Source organism: Canis aureus, chromosome 19 (genome assembly GCF_053574225.1).
Source record: "Canis aureus isolate CA01 chromosome 19, VMU_Caureus_v.1.0, whole genome shotgun sequence".
In the NCBI taxonomy this organism is placed as follows: domain Eukaryota; kingdom Metazoa; phylum Chordata; class Mammalia; order Carnivora; family Canidae; genus Canis; species Canis aureus.
In genome coordinates, this window is record NC_135629.1 from 34,080,234 (window position 1) to 34,104,543 (window position 24,310).

At 35.7% G+C, this 24,310-nt stretch overlaps 1 protein-coding gene across 5 annotated transcripts in view; it reads left to right on the forward strand.

Moving 5' to 3' along the window:
* DNAH12 (dynein axonemal heavy chain 12) overlaps positions 1-24,310 on the forward strand; it is a 203,626-nt gene that overhangs the window by 81,361 nt on the left and 97,955 nt on the right. For all 5 annotated transcript variants that reach the window (XR_013357830.1, XR_013357829.1, XM_077858421.1 and 2 more), the window contains exons 33-43: positions 1,625-1,708; positions 2,228-2,416; positions 7,978-8,097; positions 8,895-9,083; positions 10,204-10,355; positions 14,093-14,231; positions 15,370-15,536; positions 18,290-18,545; positions 19,778-20,077; positions 20,972-21,150; positions 22,243-22,435. Coding sequence is in view for 3 of the 5 variants with exons in the window: in XM_077858421.1 (XP_077714547.1) it covers positions 1,625-1,708; positions 2,228-2,416; positions 7,978-8,097; positions 8,895-9,083; positions 10,204-10,355; positions 14,093-14,231; positions 15,370-15,536; positions 18,290-18,545; positions 19,778-20,077; positions 20,972-21,150; positions 22,243-22,435 (1,968 nt within the window). In the remaining 2 variants the exon portion in view is untranslated. The remainder of the gene's footprint in view (positions 1-1,624; positions 1,709-2,227; positions 2,417-7,977; positions 8,098-8,894; positions 9,084-10,203; positions 10,356-14,092; positions 14,232-15,369; positions 15,537-18,289; positions 18,546-19,777; positions 20,078-20,971; positions 21,151-22,242; positions 22,436-24,310) is intronic.

Consider the following 24,310-nt stretch of genomic DNA (forward strand, 5'->3'; position numbering starts at 1 on the left):
GAGTAGAGTATTTGGGAAACATGATGGGGGAGTAAGGAGAAAACTGATTCCACATCTCAAATTTGAAGCAAATAGGACGATGTTTGCTGAAATAATCTGGTAGAAAATGAAAAGTATTCTAGACCAGCACTGTCCAATAGAACTTTCTGCAATGATAGAAATATTTGCATTGTCTAAGAAGGTAGCTACTAGTCATGTGTAGCTGGCTACTGAGCATTTGAAATATGGCTTAGTACAGGGTTCCTTGGCTGGCTCAGTCAGTAGAGCATGTGACTCTTGATCTCTTGAGCATGTGAGGTCAGGCCTCATGCTGGGTGTAGAGATTACTTAAAATCTTTTGAAAAACAGGGCTTGGTGCAATTGAAGAACTGACTTTTAATTTTAACTACTTAAGATTAAATTGTTTAAATAGTTAAATTAATTAGATTTAGTTAGTTAAAATTAAATATAAATAGCCACATATGACTGCTGGCTAGCACACTGGACAATCAAGCTCTAGACCATTCATTTTTTTTACAGATAAGAAACAAGTCCAGGAATGCTAAATACTGCCTTGTTGCCATATAACTAGATAGGGGCAAAGCTGGGGCTACAGTGATGGTTGTAGAGAAGAAACTGAAAAATAAATGAAGAGGAAGACTTACTAATGAAATTAACTTGGAATATCAATAGTATTAATTATTAAAATTATTGAAAGCAAATGATAATTCCAAAGATAGAAGCCAAGGAGATTAAGAAGCCAAAATGACTTTAATAATAAAGGATAAGAAAGAAATTTGGCACAAGGGAAGCAGTTGATAAATTTAGGTGTTTTCATATTTGATTGAAGAGGAATATTTTAGATTGAAAGCAATCAAGAGGGCATAGCAAATATAATGCATAGGCCTTGATTGACTTGTTTTGAAGAATCAGTTGAAAAGACATTTCTAATACAACTGAGGAAATTTGAGTACTGGCTGAGAATTACATGATACTAAGGAGTTTTTGGTTGTGTTAAGCTGTGATAATGTCATTGAGGTTATATAGAATACTCCTTACTTTTAAGGGATGAATATTGACCTATTTGGACGTGAAATGCCATGGTATGCATAATGCATAATACCATATGCATGGTATCCTGCCATGGTATGCATAATGTTCTTTAAAATACTGTTTTAAAAAATGAAGCAAATGTGGCAAAATGTTGACATTGGTTAAATCCAAGAGATGGGTACCTGAATGTCCATGCTATTATCTATTTTCAACTTCTCTCTTTCATATTAATAAAGAGGTCTTCTGATAACTTTATAAAGTCAGAAGTATTTCATGTGATTTTATTAATAGAACTGAAATTTGTCTAGGATTTTTGCAGTATGTCATGTATTTCTCCTCCTGCTTAACTTGATGGGGGAGAAATTATCCCTATTTATAGATGAAGAGACTGGGTCTCAGAGATATTATGTATTTGCTTACCTAGTAAGTAATTGACAGAGCTAGACCTTGAATTACAATTTTCTGGCTTCTGTTTTAATATTTCCTACATTATATCACAGCAGGATATATATTATCTTATACATAGAATACATTTTTACCTGAGAAGTTTGCTTTTTTAAAAAATAAACATATGAAAAATAATTGCCTTTAGCTTTGCCTTATGAGTGGAGAAATCATTCAGATGTCCCCTCAAATGAGTCTCATCTTTGAAGCAATGGACCTTTCCCAGGCCTCAGTAAGTTGATATTTTAATATAACAATAGTTTTTGTATTCATTTTGTCAGTAGGTATTTTTTATTATGTGTCAGAAGACAAGTCAGGCAGCAGGATAAGATGAATAAGACCCAGTGTATTTAGGGAGGATAAGAAGCTTATAAATAGTCCCACTGTACTGCTATGTGTGAGTACTTTAAGAATATGGAGGGAGTGAGTGCCCAAGAGGGGAATGGGTAGAGGAGGACTATGGAAAATGTTTGAGTGTTTTATCTGGTTTTGAGGGTTAATACTTCTCTAGGGAGATTAGCTGGGCCTGGGCATTCCAAATCATGACAAGATGATATGCAAAGACCTGGAGCCATGACATGTCTGGGGATCTATGATAGCAAACATTTCATCTAATGTATTTGAAGCTGTAGAGGAAGACAGGAGCTTCATCATGAAAGGCCTTATATGTCATTCAAAGAAGTAGTTAATAACTGCCAGGTGCCACTGGCATAAGGACAACTTTGAAAAATAAAATGTCTTTTTTCTCTAGCCAGCCACTGTAAGCCGCTGTGGCATGATTTATTTGGAACCCTCGCAGTTAGGATGGGAACCACTTGTATCCTCGTGGTTGAATTCCCTGAGAGAACCTCTTCAGGAACCAGATCATCAGGCTCTTCTGAGAGGACTTGTTGACTGGTTAATAGAGCCCACTTTACAGCTTCGTAGGAAAAACTGCAAGGTAACACTGTAATTCTCTTATCTGTTCAAGTTTTTTTTAGTTTCCATTCAACTTGACCTAAGTCTAAAGTCACAGTAGTAGGATAAACAACTAAAATCAGTTTCTTCTTAGACATTTGGTATTCACTTTTTAAAATGGGATGTTCATTGTGACAATCAGTAGTTCACATGCACTTGTAAGAAATAATCAGTGCCATGCACACTTCACCCAGTTTCCCCCAGTGGTAACATTTTGCAAGGCTACATTGTATCACAACAAGGATATTGACATTAATACTATCTACTGATCTTATTCAGATTTCAATGGTTATATTTGTACTCAGGTGTGTGTGTCTCTCTCAGGGTTTCATTTAAAAATTTTTAATAATTTATAGAGCAGCCCAGGTGGCTCAGTGGTTTGGTGCCGCCTTTGGCCCAGGGAGTGATCCTTGGAGACCCGGGATGAAGTCCCACGTCGGGATCCCTGCATGGAGCCTGCTTCTCCCTCTGCCTGTGTCTCTGCCTCTCTCTCTCTGTGTCTCTCATGAATAAATAAATAAAAATCTTTCAAAATTTTTAAAAATAATTTATAATTTTAAATCTAAGCGCAACTTTGCACCCTTTGCCCAATGTATCCCCATTACCCCACTTCCCAAGGCCCAGTGACCACCATTTTACTCTGGTTCTATACATTCAACTTTCAGATTCTGCATATAAGTGACATGCAATTTTTTCCTTTCTGTGTCTGACTTTCCACTTATCATAATATCTTAAAGTTCATCCATGTTGTTGCAAGTAGCAGGATTTCTCTTTTAAGTCTGAATAATATTCCATTATAGGTATATATATATTATATTTCTTTTTTTAAAAAAGATTTTATTTATTCAGTAGAGTAAGAGAGAGAGAGAGAGAGAGAGAGATAATGAGAGAGAGAGAGAGAGAGAGAGAGAGAGAGGCAGAGACACAGGCAGAGGGACAAGCAGGCTCCATGCAGGGAGCCTGACGTGGGACTTGATCCCGGGACTCCAGGATCACACCCTGGGTTGAAGGTGACGCTAAACCGCTGAGCCACCACGGTTGCCCTATATGATATTTCTTTATCCATTTTTCCATCAATAAACAATTTGTGTCCATATCTTGGTTATTGGGAATAATTCTGTAATGAACATGGGAGTTCCATTGCACATGGGAGTGCAATGAACATATATCTTTGAGGTATTGATTTCATGTCTTAAAAAGGGATTGCTGGATCACATAGTAGTTCTATTATTACTTTTTTGAAGATACTCCATACTGTTTTCCACAGTGGCTGTACCAATTTATATTCACACCAACAGTGCACAAGGGTTCTCTCTTTTCCACATCCTCACCAAGACTTATCACCTCATCTTTATAGTCCATCCTAACAGGTGTGAGGTGATATCTGGTTTTGATTTGCATTTCTCTGGTGATTAGTGATGTTGAGTGCCTTCCTATATACCTATTAGCCATTTGTATATCTTCTTTAGAAAAAGTGTCTGTTCAGGTCCTTTGCCCATTTTTAAATTGGAATGTTTGTTTTTTTTGCTATTACACTGTGTTAGTTTCTTATAAATTTGAATGCTAACACCTTATCGGATACATGGTTTGCACGTATTTTCCCTAAATTTATAGGTTGCCTCATGACCCATAAGATCATGACTTGAGCAGAAACCAAGAGTTGGATGCTCAATGGATTGAACCACCCAGGCATGCCCCTTCCCGCATTGTGTATTCTTGTTGCCCTAAAGGAAGATCAGTTGACTTTATGTTTGGGTTTATTTTGGATTTTCTATTCAGTTCCATTGGTTTATATGTCTGTTTTTATGCCAGCATCACACTGTTTTGATTACTTGATTACTGGAGCTTTGTAATATAATTTGAAATCAGGATGTGTGATATTTTCAGCTCTGTTCTTTCTTAAGATTATTTTGGTTATTTGGAATCTTTTGTAGTTCCACACAAATTTTTAGAATTTTAAATTTTTGCCAAAAATGCTATTGTAATTTTGGTAGGGATTGCTTTGAATCTGTAGATCACTTTAGGTATTATGGACATTTTAACAATGCTAATTTTTCCAATCCATGAGCACAGAATGTTTTCCCATTTATTTGGGTCTTCTTCAATTTCTTTCATTAATATTTTACAGTTTTCAATGTACAGATCTTTCACGTTCCTGGTTAAATTTATTCCTAAGTATTTTATTCTTTTTGATGCTATAATAAATGGGATTGTTTTCTTGATTTACTTTTCAGATAGATCATTGTTGGTGTAAACAAATGCAATTGACTTTTGTATGTTGGTTTTGTATCTTGTAACTTTACTGAATTTGTTCTAAAAGGTTTTTTGTTTTTTGTTTTTGTTTTTGTTTTTTTTTTTTTTTTGCATGGAGTCTTTAGGGTTTTCTACATATAGGATCATGTTATCTAGAGTTAGAAATCATTTTGCTTCTTTTCTGATTTGGATGCCTTTTATTTCTTGTCTGATTGCTTTAGTTAGTACTTCTTGTTGAAAAGGATTGGTGAGAGTGTGCATTCTTGCCTCATACCAAATCTTAGAGGAAGAGCTTTCAGTTTTACCCCAGGGATTATGATTTTAGTTGTGGGCTTTTCATAAATGTCCTCTATCTTATTGCAGAGATTTCCCTTTATTTTGTGGAGAGTTTTTAATCACAAATGGAGGTTGAACTTTGTCAAATACTTTTTCTTTTTTCTTTTCTTTTCTTTTCTTTTTTTAGCAGTTTTTTTAAAATTTATTTTTTATTGGTGTTCAATTTGCCAACATATACAATAACACCCAGTGTTCATTCCCTCAAGTGCCCCCCTCAGTGCCTGTCACCCAGTCACCCCCACCCCCGCCCCCTCCCCTCCTACCACTCTGTTCGTTTTCCAGAGTTAGGAGTCTCTCATGTTTTGTCTCCCTTTCTGATATTTCCCACTCATTTTTCTCCTATCCCCTTTATTCCCTTTCACTATTTTTTATATTCCCAAAATGAATGACTTCTCCAATTGACTTATTTCACTCAGCATAATACCCTCCAGTTCCATCCATGTCGAAGCAAATGGTGGGTATTTGTCATTTCTAATGGCTGAGTAATATTCCATTGTATACAGAGACCACATCTTCTTTATCCATTCATCTTTCGATGGACACCGAGGCTCCTTCCACAGTTTGGCTATTGTGGACATTGCTGCTAGAAACATCGGGGTGCAGGTGTCCCAGCGTTTCATTGCATCTGTATCTTTGGGGTAAATCCCCAGCAGTGCAATTGCTGGGTCGTAGGGCCGATCTATTTTTAACTCTTTGAGGAACCTCCACACAGTTTTCCAGAGTGGCTGCACCAGTTCACATTCCCACCAACAGTGCAGGAGGGTTCCCCTGTCTCCACATCCTCTCCAACATCAAATACTTTTTCTTAATTTATTGAGATGATCATGTGATTTTTGTCTTTCATTTTGTTAATGTGATATATCACATTGCTTAATTTGTATATCCCTTGCCTCTCAGGCATAAATACCTTTTGGTTATGACATGTAATCTTTATAGTGTGTTGAATTCAGTTTGCTAGTATTTTTTTTTAAAGATTTTATTTATTTATTCATGAGAGACAGAGAGAGAGGCAGAGACACAGAGGGAAAAGCAGGCTCCATGCAGGGAGTCCAAGGTGGGACTCGATCCCCGGTCTCCAGGATCATGCCTTGGGCTAAAGGTGGCGCTAAACCACTGAGCCACCAGGGTTGCCCCAGTTTGCTAGTATTTTATTGAAGATTTCTGCATCTATATTACTCAGAGATTTTGGCTTATAATTTTCTTGTGATTCCTTTGTCTGACTTTGTTATCAAGGTGATTCTAGCTTCAAAAAGTAAGCTTAGAAGTATTTCCTCCACTTCTATTTTTTGGAAGAGTTTAAAAAAGAGTGGTATTAATTCTTCTTTGAATGTTTGGTAAAATTTGGTTGTGAAGTCATCTGGACTCTAGGAAGTTTTTGATTACTATTTCATCTCTTTATTATTGATCTGTTCCAGCTTTCTATTTCTTCTTACTTCAGTCTTGGTAGATTGTACATTTTCCTAGATAAATTCCTTCCAAGTTATCTATTCCTAGATAAATTCCTTCCAAGTTATCCAGTTTGTTTGCATGTGATAGTTCATAATTATCCCCATAACTCTAATCTCTTCAAGTTCACCTGGCTTCTACTCTGTCTCTTCACCATATGACCCTTAAAAGGATTTAGGGTCAGATATTTCAGAATGATCTCCTCATCTTGAGATCCTTAACTGCATCTTCCAATACCTTTTTTCCATTTAGGATCACATTCGTGAGTTCTGGGATATGACATGGGCCTCTCCTTTTGGGGACCACCATTCAACGTGCTACACATGTAGAAACACACACATGCACACACACACACACACACACACTCATACACATTAGTAACTTACATATAAATAAAAATATTGATATTGGGAAGGCAAAACGTATTCAGTATATTTTCTTCATCCTAAAATATTACTTTAGAGATAGGAAAAATGTTCTGCACATAAGAAAAAAGTGAATTCTACTTTATGAAAATTCTATACAATGTCTTCATAGAAAAAATAAAAGTCATTTTTCAGTTTTTCAATTTTAAAATTCTAATACTATATGTTGCAAATAATAAAAAATAGGCTTCATCTTTCTGATGAGTGATGGATTTTCTTTTCATAATTTATTCCCATATTTTCCACATCTACTTAGTCCCCAGGATTTATTGATCTTTCTTGCTAACTTTTATCTGTCCTCTCCTCTCCTCTCCTCTCCTCTCCTCTCCTCTCCTCTCCTCTCCTCTCCTCTCCTCTCTCCTCTCCTCTCCTCTCCTCTCCTTTCCATTCAGGTTCTTCTGACCACTCCCTCTTATGGTAGCCACAGTTCTGACCTTTATAATTTCATACCTGAATCAACTTAGTAGAGCTGTTCTAGTGCATTCTACATCCTTCTACCAGAATGAGGATTCCAAAATACAAATTCATTCAATTAACTTATTTTCTAACTTATTCCACTTAGTGTAATACCCTGTCGGTCTATCCATGTTGTTGTTGAGCAAGATCTCATTGTTTTTAAATTTATATTTATAGCTGAGTAACATTCCGTTGTATATATACCACACTTCTTCATTCATCTATTGATGGACACTTGGGTTGCTTGCATATCTTGTCTATTGTGAATAATGCTGCAATATATATATATATATATATATATATATATATATATATATATAGTGTGTGTGCTTATATATTTTTGAATTCATTTTCTTGGGGTAAATGCCCAGAAGTGGAATTAGTGGATTGTCTGGTACATCTATTTTTAATATTTTCAGGAGCCTCTGTACTGTTTTCCAGAGTGGTTGCACCAGTTTGTGTTCTCACCAACAGTGCACGAGGGTTTCCTTTTCCTCACCAACACTTGTCATTTTTTATTTTTTTGATACTAGCCATTCTGACTAGTGTGAGAGTTTTTAGATGAAATTTTTTTTTTTATTCTCCAAATAAGGTGAAAGTAAAGTATCTTACTCTTTCCACTTTGCAGGAACTGATTCCAACAAGTGATAGCAATGTGGTTGTATCTCTCACACGCCTCTTTGAAGTACTACTCTGTAATGTGCTAGAAAATGATCCTACAAGCAAGCATATTCGTATTTGGATTATGGTAGGCTTTACACTTAATGAGATTTTAATTTACAGCATAAAATGTGCCTCTGGAAATGATAATTATGTTAAGGAAGACTATATGATCCAGAGCTGTTTTTTGGTGAGCACCAAAAGAATAGCTGAAGGCATCAAAGTCACCCTGACCTAGTATTCTGACTTAAAAGAAAAAAAAAACATTTTAAAGAAAGTAAGATATGGGACGCCTGGGTGGCTCAGTGGTTGAGCCCATCTGCCTTCAGCTTAGGGCGTGATCCTGGAATACCAGGATGGAGTTCCCCATGGGGCTCCCTGTGAGGAGCCTGCTTCTCCCTCTGCCTATGTCTCTGCCTCTGTCTCTGCCTCTTTCTCTTTATGTCTCTCATGAATAAATAAATAAATAAATCTTTTTTTTAAAGGGGGTAAACTCCTAAAAGAGGAATTCCTAGATCATTTGATACGGGCATGTTATTTTTATTTTTTTAGTAGACTCCACACCCAGCATGGAGCCCAACACATGGCTTGAACTCACAACCCTGAGATCAAAACCTGAGCTGAGATTGAGTCAGATGCTCAGCCAACTGAGCCACCCAGGCACCCTGGTATATGGGCATTTTAAATTTAGATAGATAGTGCCTGAGAAATATTGTTCCCTGCGATTTTGATATGCTCCACTCCAGTATCTCTGTAGATTTGGCCTTTTCCAAATATGTGAGCCAGGCCTCCTTCATATGTTAAATTTTAGTGAATTTGTTAAAAATTTCTTTTAAATCATTCGTTTAAATTAAACTGTTTTTTTTTTTTTTTTTTAACCAACAGGCTACCTTTATATTTTCTTTGATTTGGTCCATTGGAGGAAGTTGTGATACAGACGGTCGGATCGTTTTTGATGCTTTCCTACGGGCAGTCATCCTGGGAAGAGATGAAAACAACCCAGTGCCTGAGTCTGTTGGTAAATGGGAATGCCAATTTGATGAAAAAGGTCTGGTCTATGACTACGTGTATGAGGTATGGTATGAAATGCTAGTTATGATAAACTATAAAACACAAAGTGTTGGAGCAGCTGGCAGCTCTAAGTTCCCATCCTAGCGTTGTCTTGAGCCCTATGGTTCGCAGTTTTGTTCCTTCTCTTTTGTTTCTCTTCCTTTAGCTTGTGGATGGTGCAGATAAACTTTCTTTAAGGCTATTTTACAGTTTCAGATTTAAATTAAATCTATTTTCTCCACTTTAAAAAAAATGTACAAAACGATTCTTTTAAACAGCAAGCATCTGAATAATCATTCAGATTCGTGCAAACTTTACTTCACAGAGACCTAAGATCTGCAGAGAGTCTTAAGTATAGCTTTCCCTAGATCTCAGGACTTGCAGATAAAGAGGCAAGCCTAGAAGGGCAAGTTGCTAGCAAAATCAGGACCTGAATCCAGCTCTCCTGACTACCAGTGTAGAAATTATTCCCAGCACCATGCTAAATACAGAATTTTCAGAATATGACCTGAGACAGAGTTTCATCTTCATTAGTCATAGTGGGAAGTCAACAAAATAATCTCTAAAACTAAAAAAAAAAATCAAGAAATGATAACACAAGCATATTCTCTGAGTTGGCGGTGAATTCCAAATGTCCAGCTTAAGGGGTAAAGGTATAGTGGTTGCTGGAGAAGAGGAAACAAAAGTGGGAAACTACTGTTTTTCTCAACCTTTGTAAAAGTTTTGACTTAAAATATTTGCATATATAACTTTGATAGAAATGAAAGCCACAACTTAAAAAAATTAGGAATACGAATTACTAAAGTAACATTCACCCAGACTTACAAAATTACCACCATGTGTTTGTACAATTTGCCAGAAAATAAGAAAATTCTTTGATGCCAGCTATAGCACTGAACTAGGAGGATAGTTAATCCAAAGAAAAATGTGTTTTTTTAAATTGGGTGGTGGATTCATGGGTGCTTTTTAATCTACTTCATGACTATAAAATGTTATATACATTATTTTAGATTAATTATTCCCACAAAAGGTTTTATTATGATGATAAGCTAAGTTTTTAAAAGCAAACATGACATCAGTGTGTTAAAGAGCCTTTCAGGTATCAAGTGCATGGTTATATTTTAAAACTTATGTTCTCTTTTAGTTGAAAAACAGAGGTCGCTGGCTCCATTGGAATGAATTAATTAAAAGTACTAATTTAGGAGAAAAACATGTCAAGATTCAAGATATCATAGTCCCTACAATGGACACAATTAGATATACATTTCTAATGGATTTGACTATTACCTATGCAAAGTAAGAAACTCTATTATGGACATGCCATTTAAATATAATAGTGCCATTCTAATAGAATCACAGGATTGTTTTTTTTTTTTTTTTTAAGGAAGGAGAGAGAGAGAGTGGGAGAAGAGGGCAGAGGGAGAGGTAGAGAATCCCAAGCAGGCTCCATGCCCAATGTGGAGCCTGATGCAGGGTTTGATCTCACACACCTGAGATCATGACCTGAGCTGAAATCAAGAGTCAGATACTTAATCCTCCGAGACACCCAGACACCCTGGATCATAGGACTTTTTTTTTTTTTTTTGATCATAGGACTTTTGAAGTAAACTTGGAGGTCATTCATTTTCAGTTAACTAAGACCCTGAGGAACTAATTGACATCCCAACAGTGACCTCTGTTACTAGTGGCAAACCTAGAATCCAGGTTTTCTATTGCCTACACCAAAAATTAGTCATCATACTTTGTCGCCTCATAAACCACCTTATATTTATTGTATGAGTAACAGTGAACTAAAAATCACTTGTAGTGTTAGTGGTAAACAGATATGTATTTTATACCTCAAAGATTTAATATGCTCCTGAGTATTGACTATGATCCACATTCTCCCATTTAGCATTTTTCAAGTATGTCCTATGCCAGTTCTTCATAACTTAAGATGAACGTGAAAATCAAAGACTAGGGGTGCCTGGGTGGCTCAGTTGGTTAAGCATCTGCTTTCAGCTCAGGTCATGATCAAGTGGGTCCTGGAATCAGGTCCCACTTCGGATTTCCTGCTTGGCAGGGAGGCTGTTTCTCCCTCTACCCGTCCCTCCTTCTTGTGCTCTCTCTCTCTCAAATAAATAAAATCTTTTAAAAATATTGTAAAAAATCATAGACTTAAATCAGAAAAGCACATCAAGAAGAGTGCATATTTCCTGACACATTTCCTGACACTAATCAAAAGCCTAGCATGTACTATAGGGCATATTCATATCAACTTAATGACATTCTTATTCTTATTTTTCTTTTAAAACATTAGGCATAATTTATCATTAATGCTATTTAAACTAGACAAGCTTAAATAATATGCATGAATGTCATTGTTTTTTTTTGTTTTTGTTTTTTTTTTCTTGTTTGGTTGGTTTTTGATAAAGAACCTATTTCTTAGTGAATATTCTAGACAATTTTATCTAGTTTAATTAAAAAAAAAACTACATACACAGGAAAAATAGCCCATAAGGGAACATTATTTTATCCCTATTGTTACACTTAAAAGTATTTTTAAATCCAGTATAGTTAACATACAGTGTTGTATTAGTTTCAGATGTATGGGTATAGTGACTCAACACTTCTGTGCATTACTCAGTGCTTTATTTGTTAAATTTTTGCATTTCGAGGCTAATATTGAAAAGAAGAAGGCAAGGAAGTCACTAGCCTATTCTGGGAAGTTCCTAGTGTAAGAGCTCTTTTGTGCTGTGAACCATCTATCAGAATAATAATTTTTTTAACTTTAAAAAGTTTTTAATTTTTTTTTAAGATTTTGTTTATTTCACAGAGAGCATGAACAGAGGGTGGGGTAGAGGCAGAGGGTGAAACAGGTTCCCCACTGAGTACGGAGCCTGACTCAGGGTTCTATCCCAGGACCCTGGGATCATGACCTGAACTGAAGGCAGACGCTTAACTGACTGAGCCATCCAGGCACCCCTAGAATAATGCTTTTAAATGAATACATACAAATACAGAATTACAAAGGAAAGGAGATATTGAAACACATTAAGATATTAGACAAATCATGGGGATCCCTGGGTGGTTCAGTGGTTCAGCACCTGCCTTTGGCCCAGGGCGTGATCCGGGAGTCCCGGGATCGAGTCCCCGCATCAGGCTCCTGCCATGGAGCCTGCTTCTCCCTCTGCCTGTCTCTCTGTCTCTCTGTCTCTCTCTCTCTATCATGAATAAATAAATAAAATCTTTGAAAAAAAGATATTATACAAATCTGGGTATGGTAGTAATACATGTGCTGCTTTCTTGACACATTAAATAATATCATCTAGCAGTGGGTCTGATGCCTATCATAATTTCAAATAATAGGCATAAGTGGTATTTTTGAGATATCTGTAACCATTGTAATATTTAGAATAATATCTGTGATTTCTATTAGTGATAAAGACACAGGTACTATTGATATAAGTGCTCCATTTTAGTTAAAGATAGTGAAAATAAATATATAACCTTTTTGTCATCCAAGTTCATAGATTCCCTGAACACTAACTAAAAATTTCTTCCATTGGTCCATGGGCTCCAAGTTAAGCACAGTATTTTATTAAAAAATTTTTACAGATTTTATTTATTTATTTGACAGAGAGAGCATGCTTAGGTGGTGGGTAGGGACAGAGGGAGAGGGAGAAGCAGGCTCCCCACTGAGCAGGGAGCCTGATGCGGGGCTTGATCCCAAGACCTGGATCATGACCTGAGCCAAAGGCAGCACTTAACCACCAGAGCCACCCAGGCACCCCTAAAATTTTTAAAATAATTTTCCATAAGGCAAGTGTTACTCAGACTGAAACATATAGATGAACTTTCAGGGGCCAATGTAGTTCTAAAAGAATTTTAATTTTATGTTTATGCTTTAATGGTAATATTTAAAATTAATATTGACATAATTTGGGCCCTTTAGATGACCTCTTAGAACACTGTTGCTTAGTCCTTGTGTTTGTCTTTTTGTATTGTGTGGGGCCAAGTCATCCATTAAAGAGTCAGTGTTTAATTTTTAATTCTAAACAGTCTTTCCACACTGGGATTCCCCAGAGTTCTGTGAACATAAACTCATAGGTTTTTTTTTTTCTCTTTTAAATTAGTTATGATCGGGCAGCCTGAGTGGCTCAGCAGTTTGGTGCCGCCTTCGGCCCAGGGAATAATCCTGGAGTCCCGGGATCAAGTCCCACATCGGGCTCCCTGCATGGAACCTGCTTCTCCCTCTGCCTGTGTCTCTGCCTCTCTCTCTCTCTCTGTCTCTCATGAATGAATAAATTTTTTAAAAATCTTTAAAAAATAAATAAAAAATAAATTAGTTACGATCACTCAAGAATGAGAAACCCTGCCTTGAGGCCCTACTGAATGAAGAATTCTTAGAGTTTGCTTTTGGACAAATGTTTTCAAAAAGTTAGTAAATGCTTCTAAAGGAAACTCTAAAATGCTATTAACAGGTATAATATAACTATTAGCTTTATACTTCACAGTCACCTAGTTTTTTAATAACTGCAAAACAGCCTAAACCTATTTTAATGGCATCATCTTGAATCTGTCTCTTCTACCTTGTACTCTCTTGCCTGGACCCCCAACTGAAAAAGTACAAATACATCACTTTTCTGAGGAGACAAACTTTAGCTTTCTTTTCTGAAAAGCAAAGCATGTTATTATTTTGTTTATGAGTATTTTGGGGGCATAGCAATGTTACACTTGTCCAAATAATAGTTTGTTACTATGGAAGTCTCAGTAACAGTAAGCAGATGTGTGTGCCAAGTCTCACTTTTTACCAGTCTTACATGAAATAACAGCAATGGATTAAAATGTGAATTTTTAGATAAAGGTGATTTCATTACCTTTGTATGTATACAATGTATGACATTATATTTTTTAGTTAGGATCAATAATTCTTAGGTTTTCAATTAATTCCAGCCTTCTGTAATAGAAATGTTGTTTTTTTTTTTTTTGTAATAGAAATGTTATTCTGACTTTTTCTCTTGTTTGATGATATGTTCATTGTTTCCATAAAGGCCATTGCTTTTAGTAGGTCCAACAGGTACAGGAAAATCAGTGTATGTGAAGGATAAACTAATGAATCACTTGGAAAAGGACCAGTATTTCCCTTTTTATGTTAATTTCTCTGCACGGACCAGCGCCAACCAGGTTCAGGTTCGTTTAAAGCCAGAAACATGGGTCCATAATTAACTTTTTTGCCTTATTTGATTAGTGTTTAAAACTGCATATTAAATGAGCAGCTGTGTAAGTCTTCTATAATTTAAAGGGAACTTCAAGACTCTTGTTTTTGGCATTATAAGTACATTTTAAAAAAAATTTAAGGACAAAAGTTCAAGAGAACATTTAAAAAAAATTTATGTTCCCATTTTTATTAATTAAATCCCTAGGTTATAAATTGTTATTTTAAACAAAAGATAAAAGACATCCTAATTAACTAATGATTTCCAAGAGAATTGTAATGTTGGAACCACATTCAAGGGAACATTTTTGTATTAATACTGGGTTCTTGAGCTTTGTTATCCTTTGAATTAAGTCCAAGAAGAAGCCACAATTGATTTCTTAAATGGAGAAAAGCCAGGGGTTTGAGGGAGCTGGAAGAAAATGAGAACTTTCTTTCTTTTCTTTTTATTTTTTTGCTGCCAAGTCTCTTTATTTTATATATATATTTTTTATTGAGAGTGAGAACTTTCAATTGTTCTTTTTAGACTCTCCCAGATGGTCCTTAAGAGCATTTACTGTTTACTGAAGCTCTGTCCGTGAAAGACATACCTCTCAAGCTATGGACTATTGTATGATCTTATGTGACAGGAACCATGCAGCTGTACATCCTTTTCTTTGTGTCAAGTTGAAAGTTGTGCATGAGACCTTTTCTAGTCTCTATTATAACCATCCATGCCTAAATTTATGTCCATTCTCACCTGACATATTTGGCTTATTTCTGTTGTTTTCAGCCTATAGAATTCCAAAATCTTACAAATTTAGATTAGTGTTTTTAGGAATTTAGGAATTTAGGAATAAGTTAAAATTAATAGATATGTTGGGCTCTCCAATGAGGAAAATATTTTGTGTTTGTGTGCAATATAAATATATAAATATGTATGTAATAATTCTGAGCACATGGGATAATTTCAATAAATGCTCTTTGATATTGAATATAAGGTTTGATATCACCCTAAAAATGAATAAATATAAACACACACGACACATAGTGCTTATAATTAGACTGTAAATTCTATTTTTTCCCTGGGGTTAAGTATGACTTTAAATACTACTACTCTTCTTTCTATTTTAGAATATTATTATGGCTAGATTGGATAAAAGACGCAAAGGAGTTTTTGGACCACCTATGGGAAAGAAGTGTGTGATTTTTATAGATGACATGAATATGCCTGCATTGGAGAAATATGGAGCTCAACCTCCTATTGAATTACTACGACAATTTTTTGATTGTGGGCACTGGTAACTATTTAACTAGAGTCTTAATTATCCATTCTGAAGTCATTTTTGTTCTCTTTTTCTATCTCAGTTTTTCACATCAAAGTAGGGCCTCTTTGCAAGTTACGTATGGAGGAAAATGGTTGCTCAGATTTTCTTATACAGAAATTTTTGGAAGATTTTTCTGTACTTTTTTTTATGACATTCTTTCCTCTGGGTGTGTGAGTTAGATTACTGAGATAATAATCCAGTATTGGGAATGTGTTTATTCAATAATGGAATAAATTCTTTCCTTTTCAATCATCGAAAATAACCTACAGATTACATTTTTCAAAGTACCATTCTCCCAAGGGTTAGAATTTGTGAGTAAGCTTCAACCTAAGTAACCATAATCAGCATCCTATGTTTCTGCCATTTTAAATTCTCTGTATTTTCTGTGACTGTTTGGGACTATATATCCTTGAGATAGCTTGATTTTGACACCAATTTCATAGATAACTCTTCTGCTCCCTCCATCTCATTTTTTAAAAAATATTTATTTATTTTAGAGAGCATGCACACATGTGCATGCATATGTGTGCACACACACGTGAGTGAGGGGAAGTGCAGAGGGAGAGAATCTTTAAATAGACTCCCCTTTGAGCACAGAACACACTGCAGGGCTTCATCTTATGAAGGACTGAGCTACCCAGGCACCCCACCCACCATCCCATTTTTATGCTATAGTTAGTTTCCAACATGTGAGACATTGTATTTTTTAGTTAGGATCAATAATTCTTCATTTCTTCTTCTTAAATGTACTTTCCTAACCCCTAGTATGCATGATTTTTTAAATATAAGGCAAGGGTAGATTAATTTTGAAGCTAAGTCATATTTTGGAAATATATTTTTGTTATTACTACAGGCCCTTGGAATCTTGTGTCCTGAAGATAACTGCTATTAATAGTGTATTTCTTTTTTTTAATTTATTTTTTATTGGTGTTCAATTTCCCAACATAGAGAGTAACACCCAGTGCTCATCCCGTCAAGTGCCCCCCTCAGTGCCCATCACCCAGTCACCCCCACCCCCTGCCCACCTGCCTTTCTACCACCCCTTGTTCGTTTCCCAGAGTTAGGAGTTTCTCGTATTCTGTCTTATTCCTTCAAGGTTTTTTTCTATACAAACATATTTTTATTTTAAAAAATGGACTCCTATTACACAATCTTTTATAACTTCCTTGCACTTAAAATTTTCTTTTGAAAACTATCCATAATGTTTGTCTATCTGATTTTGTTGGCTTTTTATTTTTTCATTTTGTTGGCTTCTAATTGTAATTTAGTTGTGTGGATCCTGCCATAATTTACTTAACATAAAGCAATAACATAATTTACTTAACAAGCTCCCTCCTGACAGTTTTTAGGGTTGTTGGCAAAAACCAAGTCATATTTTCATACTTTCTGTTGGGGTACTGGTAAAGTAAGGACTGGCTGTATAGATTTCTCCCACATCCTCTGACCCTTTTTTGCAAGAACTTCAGTGTTAAAGGACTTAATGGCCTATCAGTAATAAACACATTTTCACTTTGAGTGGTTTCATCTAAATTGAGCCATTCATATATTTCTTTCTGATCAAAATTTCTTTAGAGATTTGTTGTTCCCCAATGGGTCTCTATATAACAGAAGTGTTACAGATACTATTTAGACATTTTTATGTGCTCTCAATATTTGAGATGCAAAAACAAAATCAGGACTTTGCTATAAATAGTATGACTATATAATTGTTCAAACTGGGGCATTTCTGAGTGTAAAAGGGGAGTGTTATTAATAATTACTCCAAGACAAGCCTGCCCAGAATTGTCCTAGGCAAAATGGGACATACGGTCACCCTACCTATAACCAGCTACAAACAAGAATAGTCTTTCATCCATACTTCTGGATTTGGAGTGAGGAGAGAAAAAACGGAGAGTAAAAGTGGAAAGAAGAGTAGGAAAGAAAGGGAAGGGCAGAAGGGAGGGTCATTCTAGATTCCAGAATTTGGGCAACAGAATCAGTGTCACTGGAAGGAGAAATGGAGTGCTGCTTTAAAAGACAGCACCCTGTCAAGGAGGCACCAGGGTGGCTCAGTTGGTGAAGCATCTGACTCTTGATTTCAGCTCATGTCATGATCTCAAGGTTGTGAGATCGAGCCTCCTGTCAGGCTCTACACTGGGGGTGGAGCCTGCTTAAGTTTCTCTTTCTCTCTCCCTCTCCCCTTCCCTCAAAACCGCCCCCGCCCCGGAACAAAAAATGTTCTGTCCATAGACTGGTGATTGCCTGAGGCAGGTGCTGAGGGGTGGGTGAAATAGGTGGAGGGGGTCAAAAGGTACAAATTTCCAATTGTAAAATGGATAAATCCTAGGCATGTAATAGGCAGCATGATGATTATAGTTAATACTGTATTACACATTCCAAAGTAGTTAGGAGAGTGAATTTTGAAAGTTCTCATCACTAGGAAAATAAATTTGTCATTATGTGTGGTAACAGGTGTTAACTGGACTTACTGTGGTGATCATTTCACAGTATTGACAAATGTCAAGTCATTGACAATTGTCAAATGTTGTATACCCAAAATTGTTATGTCAATTATACCTCAATTTTTAAAAAATAGAATTTATTTTTAATTTTTCTACTCTAAGCATTTTCTAGGACTCTTTCTTTTAGAGAAGCTAAAATCAGATTAAGTTTCTAGGCAGTTCTACATTTCATTCCATCTTATTGGCTTGTAATTGATTGCTTTGGAATTTTTATGTGCTTTCAAGGTATGACCTTAAGGATACAAGTAAAATCACACTGGTTGACATAGAGCTGATTGCTGCCATGGGCCCTCCAGGTGGTGGAAGAAATCCAGTCACTCCCCGGTTTATTCGACATTTCAACATCTGCTCTATCAATACTTTCAGTGATGAAACTATGGTCCGAATCTTCTCATCAATTGTAGCATTCTATCTGAGGACTCGTGAATTTCCTCCAGAGTACTTTTCAATTGGGAACCAAATTGTCAATGGGACAATGGAGGTGAGCATATACTTGGATATAGAATCTTTTAGTATTATATATTTTCCTCGTTCGGACTTTTTTTTTTGAAACTTTTTTTCCCCTTAGCCATCTACTGTGGTCTTCATTGTCAGAGAAGCTGTTAAGAAGGTTTGAGAACAGGAGAATCATAGGCTTTGAAATCAGGGATGCTAACTGGGTTTTGAGCCTTGACTGCTATTTCTTAGTTATGTGACTTAGAACAAGTAATTTGACTTTACATAAAAGTTTTTTAATTACTAAAATGAAATAGCACCTATTTCACAAGGTAGTTCTAAGGAAATTATTTAGGATCAGTATCTGCCACACTACACAAGGGTTTCCTCGACTGTTAGGTTTCTACCCTGGTGTTTCTTAATTTTCTCTCTCTTGCCTACTATTCTCCATGTTTGTCTTTAAAAAGACAGAGAAAGGGTCACCTGGGTGGCTCAGTCAGTTAAGCATTTGCCTTCAGCTTAGATCATGATCTCAGTGCCTCTTTCTCTGCTTATGCTCTCTCAAGAGCTCTCTCCCTCCCTCCTTCCCTCTCTCTCTTTCTGCCAAATAAATAAATAAAATATTTTAAAAAAATAAAATAAAAAGAGAAAGGAGTGTCTGACTGGCTCAGGTGGTAGAGAGTGTGCGACTTGATCTTGGGGGTCATGAGTTGGAGCCCACATTGGGTGTGGACCCTACTTTAAAAAGATAAATAAATTGGGATGCCTGTGTGGGTCAGAGGTTGAGTGCCTGCCTTTGGCCTAGGGCATGATCCTGAGACTGGGAATAGCAGTCAAGGCTCAAGAGAGGAGCCTGCTTCTCTCTCTGACTATGTCTCTGCCTTGCTCTGTGTGTCTCTCATGAATAAATTAATAATATCTTTTAAAAAAAATCTCAGTGTCGGGATCCCTGGGTGGCGCAGTGGTTTAGCGCCTGCCTTTGGCCCAGGGCGCGATCCTGGAGACCTGGGATCGAATCCCACGTCAGGCTCCCGGTGCATGGAGCCTGCTTCTCCCTCTGCCTGTGTCTCTGCCTCTCTCTCTCTCTCTCTCTATGACTATCATAAATAAATAAAAATTTAAAAAAAAAATCTCAGTGTCATGCTAGACTTGGTACTCTACAATTTTCTAAACCAATATAATTTGATAAGATAAATATTCTATAGAATATACTATTTGTTACATGACTTTCTTATTATAGCCATTTTACTTTGGCTTTGTTGCTTTCTTCGTATTCAGATATATAAACGATCCATGGAAAATCTTTTGCCCACTCCCACGAAATCTCATTACACTTTCAACTTGCGGGATTTTTCACGTGTCATCCAAGGCTGCTTACTCATTGAAAAAGATGCTGTGGAGAGCAAGCACACCATGATCCGCCTGTTCATACATGAAGTTCTCCGGGTGTTTTATGACCGCCTCATTAATGATGATGATAGATACTGGCTTTTCAAATTAATCAAAACTGTTATAAAGGACCATTTTAAAGAATCATTTGATGGTATATTTTCACATTTGAGGAAGGACAATGCACCAGTGAGTATATTTAGTGATTATAAACATACTAAATTAAAATGGTACAATAGCATGAATTGTTAATAATCATCTTTAAAAAATACTGTTGCTTCTGAGCAATCATATTCTTTTTACTTTCCTTATTGATAGGTATTTATTTTGAGAAGATTTATCTTCAGAGGAATTATGTAGGTAACATGGAAGTTATTTAAAGAATAAAACTTTGGGGCATCTGGGTGGCTCAATCAGTTGAGCATCCACTCTTAATTTTGGCTCAGGTAATGATCTCCAGTAGTGAGATTAAGCCCTACATCAAGCTCCATGCTCAGCACAGAATCTACTTGTCCTCCTTTCTCCCTCCACCCTCGTGCTCTTGGTCTTGCTTGCTTTCTCTCTTCTTGCTCGCTCTCAGAAAGAAAGAAAGAAAGAAAGAAAGAAAGAAAGAAAGAAAGAAAGAAAGAAAAAGAAAAAAGGAAAGAAAGAAAGAAAGAAAAGAAAGAAGAAAGAAAGGAAGAAAAGAAGAAAGGAAAGAAAAGGAAGAAAGAAAAGAAAAGGAAGGAAGAAAGAAAAGAAAAGATAGGGAAAGAAAGAAACTTTATATGATAGGAATGAAATGATATAATGAATGAAAAGTGCTTAACATGGTGACCATCCCTTAATAACTACTCTCAGAATGACTTTTCTAGGCTCTGGCAGGGAAAATTTATATGACAAAAATTTCTATTCTTATTATTTTTTGAGTATATAATTTCAAGTATTAATTTACAAGTATATTATTTACTGTCCTAATATTTAAAAGAACTATTTATAATTGATAATCATCTCATAACATAGACAAAACAAAATTTTACATAACATTTTCTTAAATTTATTTTTACCAACTGTAAATTTTGTAACTTGATTTCCACTCTATAGGTAACTGAAGAGAACTTGAGAAATCTCATGTTTGGCGATTATATGAATCCTGACCTTGAAGGAGATGACAGAGTTTATGTTGAAATTCCAAATATTCACCAGTTTAGTGACATTGTGGACCAATGCTTAGATGAATATAATCAAACTCACAAAACAAGAATGAATCTTGTCATTTTTAGGTATCTACATTTGGTATTGATGGTGGAAATTGCTGTTTGTAAAATTTTTCTGTGAAATATTTAAAATGTACCAGAAGTATAAAGAAAAATATGGTGAATAACCCTATACTGATCACCCAGCTTAATACATAAAATATTAGCTATTTATTTTAAGTCCCTTGTGTAGCCAACCCTCTCTGACTGCATCCCTATCATACCCTGGGAGTAAAAAGAAACTCAGGTGCTTCTTTGGATTTTACACACATATATGTTCCAAAACATATATGCACAGTCTTATTTTGCATATTTAAAACTCATAAGTGATATTATACTGTCCATATCCTTCAAGTTTATACCCTATTGTTTGTGAGAGTCACAAGAAATGAGTTTTTGCTACTAACACAATGTAGTCATTTTTCTGAGGTAGACCTTTAGGTGACTTCTGGTTTTTGCAATTATAAAAAAACATTTGAATATTCATGTCTTTTTGGGTACATGTGTTAGAATTTCTTGAGTCTATATTCCTAAAAGTGGAATTATTGTGTCCATCTTCCACTTTACTAAGTTTTGCTGAAATGTCTTCAGAAATGATTATTTAAGAGCTCCCATGTCCATTACCCTTGTCAACACTTAGGATTGCCAGGCTTGATAAGTTTTGCCAGTCTAAAGGAGAGTGGAACAATATCTCATTGTGGCTCCAATTTTAATTTCCCTGATTACAAGTGAGGCTGGATGTCTTTAGTGAATTTGTTAATTTTGTAGAGAACTGATTTTCTGTTTCTCACATAGAAATCCTAGTATTAAAAGATTGAAGAAATGTTTTTAAGAAAAGCAGTAGTATGCTTCCAGTAATAGGTAGTTAAATTTTTATTTTATTTCTATAATTTGAATATTACATTTCATGAATTTGTACTTTAAATTGTTTTCCTTTGTATCAAATTATTTGATTGTAATTTCTTTTGAAAAACCACACTTCTTGATGATTACCTCTTTAAAATTGGGATAACATATAGGATAGCAAAGTCCATCCTTCCAAGAATATAAAATAATAGTTACATGTAAATATACACTTACATTCATATTTCCAAGTATAATAATACTGATATTTCATAGGTATGTATTGGAACATTTATCACGAATATGTCGAATTCTAAAGCAGTCTGGTGGAAATGCTTTGCTTGTTGGACTTGGAGGGAGTGGTCGTCAATCTTTAACTCGTCTGGCTACATCCATGGCAAAAATGCAGATCTTCCAACCAGAAATTTCTAAAAGCTATGGTATGAATGAGTGGAGAGAGGATCTGAAGGTAAAATTATGAAGAAACCTAGTGTCTAAAATAATATCAGTGCTATGAAGAGAGAGCCAACCTGTAATAGCTGTGTGCTGAATACATGGTTGATGATGACAGGGTTATCCATAGAACAGTTACTGTGTGTGCTGAGCACTAAGTGTTTTACATACACGATCTCATTCTGTAGATGCAACGATTCGGGGCGACAGGGATGGTTGTCTCTGTTTTACTGATGAGGAAACTGAAGTCGAGGGAAGGTATGCACAGCAGAGCAGGATTTATAACTTGTCTTATTCACTGTTGCTGCTGATTCTCTTATCTTTATTCCAATTCAGAGGTCTTATTTCATAAAAACGTATGTTTTCCAGCAGACTGTTTCAAATGAATCTTGGCAATGACAATGTTAATCATGTTGTCCAATCTTAATACCTTCCTTGGAGCTATGTTGCTTTCCCAGTAACCAATAGAATAGTGGAATGCATACCTGAGATTCTTCCCCACATGCCTAGAGTTCTGCATGACCCAGAAGGGAGATAATCCGAAATGAATAATAGAGAGATATTGCTGGATTTGTTTTTCGCTTGTACTCACCTCACACACTAAATTTCTACATCCTAAAAGTTAGCATAGACAACTGACTGCTTGCAGGTGAAAATGGTAGAATCTAAGCTGGTATCAAAGAGGTTTACATAGACATAGAAGGAAAAATTAGAGTGTTTCTTTTTCTGCTCTCACTTTAGAGGAAAGTTTTTGATACATTTACTACCAAATGAACTAATAGATTTAGAAAGCAGCTTTCCTTAGTAGAAAAACATGGACTTTAAAGTTAGGCAAACTCAGGTTTAATTCCTACTTCATATGATTCAGTAGTTATCTTGGGCGTGTTACTAGATCTTTTGGTACTTTAGTTTCTTCATTTTTTAAAAAAGATTTTATTTATTTATTAATGAGAGACACAGAGAGGCAGAGGGAGAAGCAGGCTCCATATAAGGAGCCTGACGTGGGACTCGATCCCGGGTCTCCGGGATCATGCTCTGGGCTGAAGGCGGCGCTAAACTGCTGAGCCATCCAGGGATCTCCATTTGTTTTTAAAAATTTATTCTAAGTTATACAATTTGTTGGCATATTATTGTGAATAGCATTCTCTTGAAATCCTTTTTAATTTTTGTGCATGGGTTGTAATGTCCCCTCCTTCATTTCTAATTTTAGTTATTTGAATTTTCCTTTTAAAAAAATTTGTCAAAAAAAAATTTGTCAGTTTTTTTTTTAATTTGTTGATTTTGTGTATTTGTTTAAAAAAAAACCAACTCTAAGTTCCACTGATTTTTTTCTATTGATTTTTTAATTCTCTATTTTTGTTTACCTATGCTCTAATATTGTTTCCTTCCTCCTGCTAGCTTTGAGTTTACATTTGTTCCTTTTTTGAAGTTCCACAAGGTATAAATTAGGATGTTGATTTGGGATCTTCTTCTTTTTTTAACCTTCCTTTTTTATTGTAGGTGTTTACAGCTCTAAAGTTCCTCTTCACACTGCTTTTGCTGCATTTTTAAATAAGTTTTGATATATTGAGTCTTCATTTTTATTCACTTCCAGAAATTATCTGATTTCCCTCGTGATTTCTTCTTTGATCTGTTGTTTTGGGTGTGTTGTTTAATCGCCATGAATTTTTAGAGTTTCCAATTTTACTTCTGCTGTTGATTTATATTTTTATTCCATAGTGATTTTTTAAAATGCTTGATTTGATATAAGTCTTCTTAAATTTATTAAGACTTGTGTTGTGGCCTTATACATGATCTGTCCTGGAGGATATTCTATAAGCAATGGAGAAGAATGTGTATTCTGCTGTTGTTGGTTGGAGTGTTCTATATACATCCATGAGGGCCAATTGAC